The sequence below is a fragment of the Ascaphus truei genome, chromosome 13 (genome assembly GCF_040206685.1).
Source record: "Ascaphus truei isolate aAscTru1 chromosome 13, aAscTru1.hap1, whole genome shotgun sequence".
Taxonomy (NCBI): domain Eukaryota; kingdom Metazoa; phylum Chordata; class Amphibia; order Anura; family Ascaphidae; genus Ascaphus; species Ascaphus truei.
The window spans coordinates 29836287-29852626 of record NC_134495.1 but is presented as its reverse complement, the minus strand read 5'-3'; the positions used below and the strand labels follow the sequence as shown (position 1 = coordinate 29852626).

General features: G+C 42.0%; 1 protein-coding gene across 1 annotated transcript in view; it reads left to right on the top strand.

Moving 5' to 3' along the window:
- PITPNB (phosphatidylinositol transfer protein beta) overlaps positions 1-16340 on the top strand; it is an 84764-nt gene that overhangs the window by 38789 nt on the left and 29635 nt on the right. The window contains exons 6-7 of the mRNA XM_075569005.1: positions 2495-2569; positions 3316-3399. Of these exons, the coding sequence (XP_075425120.1) occupies positions 2495-2569; positions 3316-3399 (159 nt within the window). The remainder of the gene's footprint in view (positions 1-2494; positions 2570-3315; positions 3400-16340) is intronic.

Below are 16340 nucleotides of genomic sequence, written 5' to 3'. Positions count from 1 at the left end.
GAGCGGCATCTGATCAAGCAGATGAGACGGGAGAGGACAGGGAGGCGTGGCCGTTTAGCCCTGATTGGCTGAACCGCTCACGTGACGCGGCAGTCGCCTGCCAAAACAAATGATCATGTCTTCTCTCCAGTGTGCCGTCCTGCAGTTCCAGGCGGCGCGCACGTCTCGTGAGTTACGTTTACTTTAATTTCAGCAATTTGTTTTTGAGCCGCGCGACGACGGCAGGTTTTTTGATATCACAGCCTTACAATTCACGAATTAAAAAAAAAAAAACTTATTTTTCACAAGGCAGTGGCTACTTTCGATCCTTAAACAGAGTGAAAAATCAACATTTACAAATATTAAACATTTTCAGTAATTATGGTGCGGTGGCATAGGCAGGAATGCCATTACCGTAATAAAGATTATGATGTGAAGTACTCATAAGTCACTTAATATATACAGTACAGGCATACCCCGGTTTAAGGACACTCACTTTAAGTACACTCGCGAGTAAGTACATCTCGCACAATAGGCAAACGGCAGTTCACGCATGCGCCTGTCAGCACTACATGAACAGCAATACCAGCTCCCTACCTGTACCCAAGCTGTGCGCAAGCGGGGAGACTATAGAGCCTGTTACACATGTGTTATTTACATCAGTTATGCACGTATATGACGATTGCAGTACAGAACATGCATCGATAAGTGGGAAAAAGGTAGTGCTTCACTTTAAGTACATTTTCGCTTTACATACATGCTCCGGTCCCATTGCGTACGTTAATGCGGGGTATGCCTGTATAGATTTTTATTTTTTAGTGGAGACCCCCCCGGGTGTTCAATAAAGAGGTCTTTGGGAAACTATTTCACAGGACTAAACTAATGCGCAACCGCGCACAATTATGTAATGCCAACAGCAAAAGGTTGCGCACTGTAAATGAGTAGCAGAATTGGCAACACGTGTAACAAGCTGCAGCAAACAATATTTTAATCTGTCAACATTTCAGTCTGACATGAACATGCGCCACAGTCTGAAATACTTTTAAACCAGATGTAGGAGCAACATCACAACCGGTATATTAGATCTGTAAGCCTGACTTCAGTAGTGGGGAAGCGACTTGAAGGTTTAATACGGGATAATATTCAGGAATACCTAATGGAAAACAAAATTATTAGTTATAGTCAGCATGGATTTATGAAGGATAGGTCGTGCCAAACTAACCTTATTAGTTTCTTGGAGGAGGTAAGTAAGAATATAAACCAGGGTAATGCAGTTGATGTGGTCTACTTAGATTTTGCAAAGGCGTTTGATACGGTTCCACACGAGATTAGTGTACAAAATAAAGCAAATTTGACTCTGTAAAAATATTTGCACCTGGATTGAAAACTGGCTGAAGGAGAGACCAGGTTTTTGTTTCACAGCAGATATTGATGTTTATTATACATTGCTGTGGAGGGTCTTAAACCATTAATTGTTTCTGAGTCTTTTGACTCTCATAAAAATGTATAAATCAACATAAATGTAAACAATTGAAATATTTGGAATATAGTATACATCACGATAAGGAAATGTTGGCACTTCACAAATAATAAATACATCCCAGACAATGTCCTTGTCCAGAATTGATTCATAAACTCTTGTGGTTCTTAATTATAGCGGCAAGCCAAGCGCTTTACAAAAAGAATTGAGCATTTATTTTTTGTTTATTTTACAGAGGATTCAAACAGGTCTCCGGAGCTGAACCCCATTAATTTCCGCTCCGGGGACCCCCTGCTTCCGGAGATACCTCCGCAGGGGGGACCGGTAGCTGCTTGGCTACCAGGGTTCAGATTATTGCAGTTTCATAGCTCCTGTGGGCCAATAGAAAACCGTGACATCAGGTGACCCGGGAAAGTGTAAACTTTAAACCCCGCCAGAGCAGCTATCTGCACCCCCTACGGAGGTAAGTATCTCCAGAAGCACGGGGTCCCCGGAGCTGAAATATATGGGGTTCAGCTCTGGAAACCCCCATGCTTTAATCATGGGGGGGGGGGGAAGTTAAAAAAAAAAACACACTTGGCTGGTTTCTTTAAAGCAGCAGTTCAAGCTGCTAGTTTTACATTTTTTTTTATTTATACGCTGGGGGGGAGGGGGGGGACTTGGCCATGACATCACGGAGCTGTTCGCCCTCATTGGGAGAACCGCTCACCTGACGCGGCATAATCAAATTTGCTTGCCTCTGCAAGCAGCTAAGCGCCGTGCAGGCACTCGTGCTGGCCACACACATTTGCAGCAATGTGTTTCATCACGGCCAGCGCGCCCGCCCAGCATCACCCTGGGCGAGGCCTTAGTGATTGAATCAGGATTGGAAATGTTTTTATTTTTTTTGGTTTTTTTTTCATTCAAAATACTGTATACAATGTAAAAGGAGAAGTGAGGGGCATTGTACAAAAAATAAATGTTTTTTTATTTTTTTGGAGCAAACAAGTGAATTGTTAAACCGTTTAAGTTAGATGTTTCTATCTGTCTTTTTAGAATGAATATATGAAAGAAGACTTCTTCATAAAAATTGAGACGTGGCATAAACCAGATTTGGGCACCCAAGAAAATGTAAGCTGCTTGTTTGGTTGCATTCATGTTGGGTTTTTAAGAATGGGTTCACTTTTTTTTATTTGTATAACGGTTTTAGATTTTTAAGCCGTCTAAATCTGGTCAGTGAAGCAACGTGAGTGCATTGTAAAGGATAATTGGCTCAAACATGTTTCATGCTGTGTGAACTAGTTTTTCCTCTGGGATGAAGCAGTTACTGTGGTAACTCTTTTAACTTACAGATAAACTGTATCAGACATTCTATATGAATCTGAGTGGTAAACTTTTTGAACGAGGAACCTTCAACTACTGTATTTGGAATAACTGCTGATATTCTCAGACATGGAGAGAACTTGGCTCCTGTAAGCGTGACATGTTTGAGAAGCCAAAACCTCTTGCGTACTTTAAGTAATCAAAATAGCCTTTACATTTGGAATATTGAATAAAATGTAATGATACATGTAACATTTGATTATATCATAGTTTTTTTTTCCTTCTAACCTTTACATGTTTAAGTTGGTTGTAAAAACTGCTTTTCCATATCTACCTACAGTGTCGTGTTATATTCATGAAGTAAGTTGATACAAATCAAAGTCATGTCTTTAGTTTAATATATTATTGGATTTGAAGCACATGCATTTGTGCAGTTTTGACTTGCCCTAGTATATTTGATAATGAGTTCACCGTTCACATCAGACTACAAAACACACTTCTGAAATATTTAAAAGCCATTGCTGTCCGTGACATTGAAATCTTTGTATTTTCAGGTTCATTGTCTAGATCCCAACATATGGAAGACGGTTGAAGTTGTCCATATTGATATTGCAGATAGAAGCCAAGTAGAACCAGCAGTGAGTACCTAGTATTTATTTTTTAATACAAAATATTCTTAATTCATGAAGACAAAGTACTGTTGGGATCTGCATCTACTGTGTAATCTGTTTGTGGTATCTGTGCAGTCTTGATGCTGGTTTATAGAGTTCACCATCTGTCTGTCTTTCTCTATCTTTTCATGACCATTGTAATCAAAATTACAACTAGAAATTAAGACTCTTGGTAGATTAACTGTACGACAATTGCAAACATTGGTAACATCTTGAATATTGACTTATTTTTTTTTATCCCCCATCAACCTGTTAATTAGCCATATCGCAAGTGATAAAGTAGAAGGGAAGGCCATGATATTATGTTGTGAATATTTTTTAACCTGCAATGGTATACAGTACAGGCATACCCCGGTTTAAGGACACTCACTTTAAGTACACTCGCGAGTAAGTACATGTCGCCCAATAGGCAAACGGCAGCTCACGCATGCGCCTGTCAGCATGTCCTGAACAGCAATACCGGCTCCCTACCTGTGCCAAAGCTGTGCGCAAGCGGGGAGACTATAGAGCCTGTTACAAAAGCGTTATTTACATCAGTTATGCACGTATATGACGATTGCAGTACAGTACATGCATCGATAAGTGGGGAAAAAGGTAGTGCTTCACTTTAAGTACATTTTCACTTTACATACATGCTCCGGTCCCATTGCGTACGTTAATGTGGGGTATGCCTGTAATAAGTGTATTCGTCTAACAATTTTTTTTTTTAGACTACCCGTTTTATCTTCCATATCTCTCCCTGCAAGGACTTGATCATTTATACCGTAGTTGACTAAAATCTGCCTTTTCTAAAGCTGAGTCTTTGTTCACATATTTGAGTTTTTTTACAATGCCACATGTCTGGCATTATGGCATGTCTTGAGTAGGTGTATATTGGCCAATACATACAAAGTCAAGGTTACATAGTAGATGAGTTTGAAAAAAGACATGTTCAACCTATGTTATATTTAGTCCTCGAATCGTCCTAAATATGTATGATATTGGTTTAGAGAGGCAAATGAAAACCCCCAGTGAAAAGTAATCCAAATGTCTCAAAATGGGAAAAATAAATGTATGCAACACTCCAGTAATGGCAATCATGTTTATCCCTGGGTCAACATCCTCTATTTTTGGTATTGTCTGGCTTCCTCTTCCTCTTAAAGATATCTATTGTATGTATACAGGTAAGTGACAACACAAGGCAATGACTGATCCTGCCCCAAAGAGCTTGCAATCCTTGTGAACTGTTGGGAGGCTTACAAACACCGTAGGATTAAAAGTGCATTATTAAAAGCGCAGTCAGGGAAGTTGGCAGCATCTGGAGATCTTAGTAGACGTGTGAAGGTGCTTGACAAATATGTTGAGTGGACAAGCATTCCATAGGTAGAGATTACTGAGGTTTAATACAGGAGTGGCTGTGCAGATAAAAGGGACACAGATGAGACAACCATGGGTTGAGGATAAGGCAAGTAGGACTGTAACGATGGATAAGGGTTGACCTATATGAAGGTTCAGGGGAGTATACATTAGCCTTGAAAGAAAGGAGTGGATACAGAAATGTATAAGAAGCCAGCAGAGTTCAGGTCGTCAGAGCAGGAAAGTATTTGAATAGCAGCATTTGTAAAGGTGTGAGGCACGGAGGCCAGATAAAAGAATGTTGCAATAATTCAAACGAGAGAACAAGGGTTTGTGTTAGTGGAACATAGGAGGGGGCATATTTTAGCATTATTGTGAATGAAGAACAGTCAAGATTTTAAAAGCGTTTGTCAGAGAAGGAAAGGGAGGACTTGAATGTAACCCCTAGGCAGCATGCTTGTGAGACTGGGTGTGTAGTAGTGTTATTGACTGTTATGGAGAATGGGACAATAGGGCCTGGTTTGGAAGGGAATATGAGAAGCTGGAATATGAGTCCAAAGAAGTCAATGACTTCACCCAGAAAGAGTGCATATATGGAGAGAAGTGTAAGGGACTTAAAACTGTGCCTTGGGGTACATCTACGGAGTTCTATAGAGGTCTAGCAGTTGCCATAAGAGACGTTAAAGGAATGATGAAAAGACAATTAGGAGACGGTAGTGCAAAGAATGTGCAAAAGAGGGAGGTTAACCATTTCGAAAGATTAGGTCAAGGAGAAACAGAATTGAGTAGTTTCCTGAAGATTTGGAAGTCAATTAGCTACATTAGAGAGTGCAGTTTCTGTTGCGTATGCTCTGCGGAAGCAAGGGGTCAAGTAGGTTGAGAGTTGAGAAAGTGAAGTATACGTTGTCGCAGTAGGAGAGGTTTGACCAGACTTAACGGGTTCGCAGAACGCCTGGGATGCGTTTGGAACGAACCGATCAGGGCTGTGTTTGGTACGAGTGCCCAAGAACAACTGGGGCTTGGGAGCATGGGAAATTGGAACTAACCAATGGGAATCCGAACCCACAGAGCTAGGACCCAGCACTGTTTTCAGCTCCATACCTCCCACAGGGATAGACTCCTTGCTGCCGGGGAGAGGACAATGCTCTGCTTGTGGAGTGTACTCTCCCAGCAGGTGGGCTTGCCCTTCCCCATCTCACCATTGTCCTCAAGCACTGCATATGGCCCCACACAGGCTAGCGCTCTGACTCGCTGTATGTTGGCCACTTAGCCTTTGGTACTGGTCCAGGCATACGAGTCGCACAGAAACCAGATGAATACATTGTAAACAGTGTTCTACAGAGAACTGAGGGTTATACATTAGCTGAACTGGCAGCCATTTTGCAGCCCTCAGATGACTAGTTAACCCTTTAAGTTGCGTCTTGACGGGTAGGGGCAGCAAGTACACTTAACCTGTATTATGCCATGCATTGCCGCCCCTTCTGTCACATAAGTAAAACGGTTTGTTCCAGAAGTTTAGCATCAAAAGGCAGACTGGGAGATGGAAGTGGGATGTAGGGTCTGGGACAGGGCTGTCAAAAATGTGGCCCAAGGCTAGAGCCGGAGGGATGTATGTTCGGGGCAGAGATTGACAGTGGATTAGATGATGGGGGGGGGGGGGGGGGGGGGAAGGGTGGGAGGGGAGAGAAAAGACGTGATGTCGGGAGAAGGGGGTGGGGGGGGGGGAAGAGAGCTGTGACGTTAACATATTTTTAATAGACCCGAGTCTTGCAGTCGGATGAAAGAATTGGGCCACAAGCTTCACTGAGTTTTACAGGCCTGGTCTGGGATGTACAGTGTCTGCCTTTACAGTACAGTAAATTACACATGTTCTTGTTCACCATGGCAGTGGGCACCGTAGGGTTAAGATCATCCTTGGCTTTAGTAGGACAGGAAATTGAATTCTGTAGGTAGTCCTATAAATGGCCCCTCCTACTACCTGCGATAGTCTTTTCCTGTCCTGCAGATAGGAGTAGTTTTTATTTTATTAAAGGACTCACCAGACTGCAGCTAGTGCAGTTGATTCCAGGGGGTTGTCAGCCTCTGCTCGTGCAGCTCCGACCATATAGCACTGTGGGTGGTTGCGGTTCAGAGGCTCATGCAAACAGCGAATGTGTCTTAGTACGCAATGGGGACAGGGCTGACTGGCGTCCCTCCGTGGTATTATAGCGCACGCTCCCACACACAGGTGCAGGCATGCCTTCAAACATTCTGGGCAAACTGATGATGGCATCAGAGAGGCGACGGAGCGATGGCCTCAGAAAATTTAAAGCAATCTGCATTATGAAACGCTATGCTGAAAAGATAAATCGGCTGCAAGAAGCTGAAAGAATGGCAGAAATCAGCATTGAGGCTGCGGAAAGCAAAGGGTCTCTTCCTAAAACATGGTGAGTCCTTAGTTTAGAAGAGAAAAGGAAAGTGTTGATTATGCGGAATTAAATGTATATATTTTGTCACCATAGTTCCACGGTCATACAACCAGAAGAGGGAACTTCTAAAGTGGCAATGGAGGCTCTGCATAAAAAAAAAGAAAGTTTCTAAGAAGCTAAACGGTGTGCAGCATGTGATGAATCTGTATTAGGAGCTAAGAAACTCTGTGGAGATAGTACTGAGGCCCCGCTCCCTCAGTCAGCGCGCCCGCACTACAGACAAGCGGGGCGCTGACAGGCACAAACCGCGATATGCGGTCTGTAGGGAGCCGGGAGTGTGGGGGGGGTGTGGTTTGAGCGGAGGGACCCGCTACTCCCCCCCTCCCTCCACAGGCTCGGGCTGCAGGAGGGAGCTGCTGCGGGCTGCTGGAAGGTAAGCAGCTCCCGCTCCCTCCCCCCACAAATGCCCTACACACACACACACCACCCCCTACCTTGTGGAGGAAGCTGTCTGACAGCTCCCGCCCCCGCCGCTGATAGGCTCATCAGCGCACCACGTGACGCGTCACTGCTTGGGATCACAATTTTCTTGCATCCCTGGGCGGCTGACGCGTCACAGCACGTTGTGAGCCGTGCAGCAAGGGGGGACTGGGACCGGCTAGGAAAGGATACCCCTGCTGGTGAGGAACGCGCACGCGGCCGCCGGACGCAGCGGGACCAAAGCCTAAGGCAGCAGCAGGGGATACACATGAACAGATGAATTGTTTCCTGTGATGGATGAAAGATACAGTAACTCAGAGCGTGCAGTCAGCAGTACAACAAGTGACTAAATGAGCACAAGAGATCAAAACCAGTTTGAATAAAGTGAGGGAGTCCTCTGTGGATTAATCGGAGGTACAATATGAGCATTATCGGAAGCAGAGTTCTGTGATTCCTCAGAGCAAGAGATACAGACGGAAGAATTAGAATTTAACCTGAAAATGGTGGAACCTCTAAAGGCAAAGATTGAAAACTTGGAGTTAGAGGGTATGGAAGAGAACCATCAGAGCAGATACATTTTTGGGGAGAACCCAAAGAAAGACCAGGTGTTTTCCAATCCATCAGGTAATTTAAGGATACGGTACAGCAGAATGGGCTTAACCTGATAGAAAACTGATTCCCAAGAAGTTCAACAAGCAGTATCCTTTTGGACAAAAGGATGTGAAATTCTGGTAAGTAACCCTGAAAATTCATGCAGCAATATCTAGGCTTACAGGAAAGACAACCATTCCAGTTGATAACGCAGCATCATTCAGGGATCTGATGGACAGCGTTCTGAGGAGATCGTATCTGGTGGCAGGGACAGCATGCAAACCTGCGATATCAACCACGTCTATCAAGAGCTATGCGCGTAAGGATCTCTAATATTGAGGAGGCATTAGAGAAGAGTCAAGCGAGCTTCAATTCTAAAAGCTTTTTCAGCGATCAAGTGGGTGGCCGACTACATTGCTGAAGCTTCACTTGATGCAGTAAAATTAGCAGCCAGATAAATGGCATACTATGTAACTGCAAGAAGAGCTTTGTGGCTCAGACCGTGGGTGGCGGAGTCGGCACCTAAGAACAGTTTGTGTAATTTACCTTATGAGGTATCCAAAGCATCAGGAGGTAAAAGTACTTTTTTTGCCCCAAGAAAGGACAAGGAGATTGTGGGGGGTTTTCCCCCCAACATCTCCTCAATCGGAAAGAACACAATATAGAGAAGCAAGATCATACTGTCCCGGAACACCATTTTTGAGACTAACTTCTTGGTGAGGCAGGCAAAACAATCATTTTCGTGGCTCAGAGGGAGAACTGCATTCGCCAGTGGAAAGTTTGAATGAAGGTCAATGAGTCCAGCGGCCTCCAGTTGCAGGAAGATTAAGCCAATTCAGGGCTGCATGGACTCAATCAATAAACATGTGGGTACTTCAGATCCTTTCCTACCAATACCACCTGGAGTTCAAGAAGATCCCAAGGAAAGATGTGTTCTTGTGTAACAGCATGATGTACTCAGACAAAGGAAGAGATCAAGGGAATGAGAGTGGTTCTGAAAGACTTGTTACAAAACAAGGTAATAATAAAGGTGTCTCGAGCAGAAGAAAACAGGAATTTATTACAGAATTTGTTTTGGTATAAAAGATGCGGATTCGGAGCAGTACAAGGCCTAAGCGAACTGAATACCTACCTGCAAGTAAGAGTTGACAATGATTTCATTAAACGCCATCATTCAGGAAGTAAAACCTTACGATTGGATGAAATACATGGATCTCAAAGATGCCTACTTACACATTCCTGTAGCAAAGAAATATCAGAGATTCCTCAGATTCCCAGTCAATCAGGAACATTACCAATATAAGTCTCTGCCATTTGGACTAGCGACATCGCCCAGAACATTCACAAAGGTGGTGCCACCACTGATGGTGGAATTAATAAAGTTGGGCATATAAATATATCCGTACTTGGATGATATACTGGCAAAGTCACAAAGGAAAGAACGATGATTACAAGACCGAGGTAGTAATATCATTCCTACAACATCATGGCTGGATTGTAAGCAAGAGCCAGCTAGTCCCAACACAATCCTTAAAATTCCTGGGAATAGAATTTGACACAGCAGAAGTTTGTTTGCCATACTCAAGGGAGCAAGACGTTGGGATCCAGACGAGCACTCAGGACAGCAAGCGTCACTTCGGCAGCAGACTGTATGAAACTCCTGGAAAAATTCATGTCAATACTAAATGTGGTAAAATGGGCAGGGCTCCATGAGAACTCTACAACAACATTTCTTGTAACAGTGGAACGGAAATCCAAAGGATATGATGCAAGACATATCTATCTCTCCACACACAAAACATGAACTAAGATGATGGGAGAATGCCCAAAATATAGTAAAAAGACATACGCTGCATGAAGTGCATTGGTTAACGATCACCACAGACATCAGCAGCGCAGGTTGGGGAGCACAGATGAGAGCTAGTGGTGCAAGGTACTTGGTAAGCAAAAGATCTAGCAGCTTTGCTGGTAAATGCTGAACTCAAGGCAGTTCATAAAGCACTGGAAGCGTTCCAAAGCCACATAAGACGTGGAAACATACAAATATAATCCGACAACAGCATTGTGGTAAAGTATATAGCCAAATAAGTAGTGGAAGGCTGAAATTATCAGAAATACTGTCATGGGCAGAAGGGCTAAGTGACAAATATGACAGCCATACACCTGAGCCACAAACTATGACAGCAGATTATCTCAGTCACAACAAAATTCACCCTGTAGAATGGGACTTAAAGACACCCAAGTAATTTGCACAATACAGTACTGAAGTGCTGGGGTCAACCCGAATTAGACCTGATGGCCACATATCACAACAAAAAGGTGGACTGTTCCTGCACGAGGCAATTTCATCCTGGTGCAATGCACACAGATGCCCCCAGTTTCAAATGACAGTTCAAACAGGCATATCTTTTTCCTCCAATCCCTCTCATGGCAAAAATATTGAGGGAGATGAGAATTGACCAAGCAGAGGTGATGCTGACCGTGCCATATTGGACAAGGAGACTATGGTTTGCCCATCTAATAAACATGGCGATAGACACGCCGTAGCATTTACTTAATGTACAGGGGTTGCTACATCAAGGCCCTGTGAAACATCCAGATCCCAGACAACTTGCTCTGGTTGCTTGGAGATTGAGTGGAAGTTCTAAAAGACAAAGGATGTTCAGATAGAACAATAAGGACTCTTAGAAGCCAGGAAAAAGACGATTTTGACTGTGTACTACAATATTTGGTTGTTTCAGGGACTGGTGTATGAAACAAATACACAAGTTCTTCTCACCAACCTCTATGACATTGGTAGAGCTTCTATAAGAAGGATTTGACAGAAGAGTTCATTAAAAGTGCGTATATCTGCATTATCCGCACAACTAGAGAAAAATCTAGCAGCTGAAAGGCTCATCATTCATTATTTTTTTAAATTTTTTTGCAAGCAGTCAAAAGATCAAAACCGCAAATCAGAAGTAGAGTTCCGTCATGGGACCTATCACTGGTTCTGTATGTTCCGACATTACATCCTTTTGAACCTATATATCAAATACCTTTGAAACTGTCATGGAAGATAGCGTTCCCCATAGCGTCAGCAAGGAGAGTGGGAGCATTACAAGCTCTATCTCACAAAGAACCGTTCCTTATCAATCACCAGGATAAGGCAGTCATGCGACCAGTTTAGGCAAAAAATTGTAAAGTGGTACCTCAATTTCACATTAACCAAGAAATTGTAATTTCCTCATTTTGCCCAAAACCGGGTAATAAGAAGGAAGTATTGCATAATCTCGACGTGGTGAGGTATCCGTCGGGTGCAAGGTATCAGTCAGGCTGTTTATCCTTCCAGAAGGACTTAAGACTGGGCAAGCAGCATCCGAGGCAACAATATCCAGATGGATTATGTCATGCATAAGGAAAGCATATGAGCACAAACGAGAAAATCCACCTTTAAATCTAAAGGCTCATTTAACAAGGGCCATGGTCACATAATGGGCGTTTAAAGCATAGGCATCACCTTCACAAATCTGCAAGGCAGCCGTATGGTCATCATTTAACAGATTTATGAAATACTATAGGCTGGACATTCAGGCTTCAGCTGATGCAAGTTTTGGTCGCAAAGTACTACAGCAGTCTGTAATAACACATGTGTTGAAACTCATATTGGTGTTCTTTATTATTTCCCTCCCTTATTGTATTGCTGGGTATGTCCCTACTGCAGGGGAGTGCAAACTTTCCCCGCTGCGCCCCCCTGCCTGCTCTCGCCCTCCTCGGGGTTCACGTTGCCATGGCGATGCGTCGCCAAAGACAAGGTAAGGGATGTTGCAGAGGCCTCACGCGATTCCCGGCATTAATTGAAATGCCTTGGGTGAAGAGCGCCTGGCCTCTGTAACCACCACCCTTTCCCCCCTGAAAACTCTTGAGCACCCCTGCCCTACGGTGCCCACTGATATGGGGAACAGGAAATGAGAAAATTAATCCTGTTTACTGTTTTTTTTTCTTTTTCTTCGTGGAACCATGGCAGTGGGCACATAGTTACCCTCCCTATGTATCAGATGTATTTTTCAGCTATGGGAGATACCAAAGACTATCTGCAGGTAGTAGAAGAGGGGGCTTTTTATGGGACCTACAGAATTCAATTTCCTGTTATTTGTATTTGTGATTGATATGCTTGTCACGTGTATTACTACTGTGAAGCACTATGTACATTAATGTACTATGTACATGCACTATGTACATTAATGACGCTATATAAATAAAGACATACGTACATTTTCTCTCTTAACCGACCTTACTGTAAAGAACCCTTTTTTCTTTGCTACAGGTGAAATCTCCTTTCCTCCAATCTCATGAAATGACCCTGCCATTTGTAATGGCCTTGGGATGAATAGTTGCCTTGAAAATTCCTTTCATTGACCTTGAATATATTTGTAAATGGTTATTATATCCCCTTCTTAGATGCCTTTATCTAATATAATGTAATAAAACCTAATGTAGATCCTCATAAGTACTTGATTAATTTGGTGACTCCTCTGTACTTGATCCAGTTACATAATGTGTATTTTTTATATGGCGTGGTTCCCAAAATTGTATTCTATATTCAAGGTGTGGTCCTATTAAGGGTTTATAGTGTCAAAATGCCGTCTTCCCTTTCAACCATACCCTTTTTTTTTAATGCAAGATCATATTCTATCAACTTTTACAGCTACTGTCTAACATTGAGCACCATTGGTATACCTGCCGTCTACAAGCACTCCTAAATCCTTCATCAAGGATTTCCCTAATGTGTCCCATTTAGTTTGTACATAGCCTGCTTATTCATTCTTCTCAAATGCATACCCTTACATTTATTTATATTAAACCTCATCTGCCGTTTACCCAAGTTTTCAGTTTATTCAAGTTCTGTAAAGAAATTACATCCTGTTCTGATTTTACTACCTTACATAATTTAGTGTCAGGACAAATAGAGAGAAGACACAATCAGGCGAGCGCAAGCCAGAAAAAACAAAAACAGAAACAGCAAAATGTAAGTCACACAATAGCCTAAAATGCTAAAAATTGAATGGGTGATGGGAGGGGAAATAGGATGGAAGGAAGTAATACAAAATCACTCACACGGCCATGTGTGAGTGTAGACACATCACAACAAAGGTGGCTTTAGCCTATGGCTTGCTTCATTGATCACTGGTCCTGACGGAGATCTCAGGAGAGAAGGAGGGGAAAACAGCAATAAGTGTAGGGCAGGCAGCTCTCCTGTATGGCGCGATCGGCGTTGTACCCTGACTTCCGCGTCCGAAAAGTCTGGCGGCGAACGGCGATCCAGGTGAAACTGCGGTGGAATGAAATGTCCAAAAATCCTCCTCAGAACAACATGTTTCGCCGTTCGCCGCCGGACTTTTCGGACTTTTCGGACGCGGAAGTCAGGGTACAACCAGTGATCAATGAAGCAAGCCATAGGCTAAAGCCACCTTTGTTGTGATGTGTCTACACTCTCACACATGGCCGTGTGAGTAATTTTGTATTACTTCCTTCCATCCTATTTCCCCTCCCATCACCCATTCAATTTTTAGCATTTTAGGCTATTATGTGACTTATATTTTGCTGTTTCTGTTTTTGTTTTTTCTGGCTTGCGCTCGCCTTATTGTGTCTTCATACTGTGGGAGATCCGTTACCGTCTGAGCAGCAGCAAAGACCAGCGGCTAGTATTGCATGATTTTATTATTTATGTGCATCATTGCTGCCTATCTACATCCACTTTGAACTCCAACTAGATTTTGGGTATCAGTGTGTATAAATGTAAGGAGCGCCCCAGTTTTCTTGTATATCAGGACAAATAGAGACCCTGCTCTCTTTGCCAAGCTCGAGGTCATTAATAAAATGTTAAATATCAGAGGCTCTGTACTAAACTTTGATTTACATTTGCAACTTTTAGTCCACCTTTAAAAAGCTCCATTTATGACACCTCTGCTATCTATCCTTCAACTGGTTTTTCAATCCAGACGCAAATATTTTAACCCAGACCAATTTATTTTATTTTGTACACACACGTGTGGCACCATATCAAAATCAAAATCAAAGTACATAATATCCATTGCCTTTGTCTATATTCCTACTTGCCGCTCTAAATAAACTAATACGGTTGCCATCAGAGCAATGTGCTTTATTACCCCAATTTTATCAAGCCACCTTTGCATTTCTTTCTGGTTAATGTTGAGGTTTTGGCTTCCTCCTGTTGCAATATTTTTGCAATTCCATCCTCCTTGGTATGTTCAGAGACCTAATTTGTTTAATAGCTCTGCCCTTCTTATCCCCAATAATTTGCCTGTCCATCTCATACTGAATGGGCCCTATACCGTTGTCTCTCAACTTTTTGTTATGAAGATACTTGAAGAACTTTTTAGGGTTGATCTTGCTATCCATTGTAATCCTTCTTTACATTTCAATTTTTACAAATCTGATTGCAATAGGGCAACTTTGTTACATTCTATATTCTGAAATTACACCCATTTTCCCTTTCGACTTTAACAATCTGAATTCCTGCTTCTTCCTTTCCATTTCTTCATCTACTTGTGTATTTAGCCGCATTGGTTTTGGATTTATTTTTTTATATTACTCATGGTTATACACTGATAAGAGTACTCCTAACTGTTTTATCGTCCACATTTTTTCCTGCAAGAACTCCATTCCAATTGGTTAATTGCAGGTTCTTCCTTTGTTAACTAGAATCTGCCATTGTAAAATAAAATATTTTTGAGCCCATATACTGTTTGATAAAGTATTTTAAATGAGACCTTGCTATGATCACGATTTCCCAAATGTTCAGTCACTTGAATATTTGTAATCTGAAACAATGTATAAGTAATAACATCCAAAAAGGCCCCTTCCCTGGTTGCTTCCTCAATCATTTGGGTCGTTTAATTATTTTAGCACAACCAAAAACGTGTTTCCTTTGGTTATACTGCTAATCTCATTATTAGACATTTTCCTGATATTTATCACCCCCAATAAAAATATGACCTGGTTTTGCTCCCTTTTCCATTTGCAATACTAGTTTGGCTTCTGGAATCTCGCCAATATTTTGTGCTTTTTAGCAGATCCCTTCTAAAATGATATATATTTTTTTTTTTACAATTATTGCCACTGCAGATTTCTATCTAGTCAACATTTTCATCAATCCCTTCATAAACCTATTCCCTTTATAATGGGTTTTAAATTTGATTTCACATATAAACATACTGTGCATGCAATGTCTCGTGTATATACTGTATACCCTGCTCACTTATGTAACTGTATTTGTATCCATATATTATTTGTCATCTTAACTCTATGCCCAGGACATACTTGAAAACGAGCGGTAACTCCAACGTATTACTTCCTGGTAAAACATTTCTATAAATGTGCCTGATCTCTCTGAAAAATCGAGTAACACTCTAAATGAACTGCCCAGTCATGATTTTCAGTCCAGCATGTTTCAGTAATGCCTATCATACTGTATCATGTATATTGCTGTTTTCTGACGTATTTCAAGCTGTTACTAGTCTGTTCTATTCGTTTATCTGCTCCTTCCTTTCTCTTCCCATGGATTAAGTTCTTTATTTTTATATAATTTGAATTTAATATGGTTGCCTCCCTGCTTGCTAAACTATTCTTTTTCCCCACTCCACCCCCATGACCCATAGCTATTTCCCCATTCCTACTTATTCGGTCTAGCCCATTACTTCTTGCTCGGCTTGGTGAATTAATCATTAAATCGGCAAAAATATTGCACTGTAATGTTTTTCCCAACGAGATTTAGCAACCTTGAGTACATTTAAGCCTTTAAAATATGCTTCATGAAGTCATTGCAGACATTTAGTATGATGACTGTCAATTCTTACTTTTGTTCTTTAATGACTCAATTGACATGTTCCTATTTTCTAACTAAATTGTGGAGTCCGTTGTTATTTACGGCACACCTGTGAGTACGTGACCTGCTTATGGGACAAGGGTTAATAAACAGCTCTCTAGCTTCCCCACTTTTCACCTCCGCAAAGGTTTCTCAAATAAACAATATCTCTCCTCAATTCGTCCCAATATGCCATCTGTCACAGACAGCACACAATTGGGCACGTG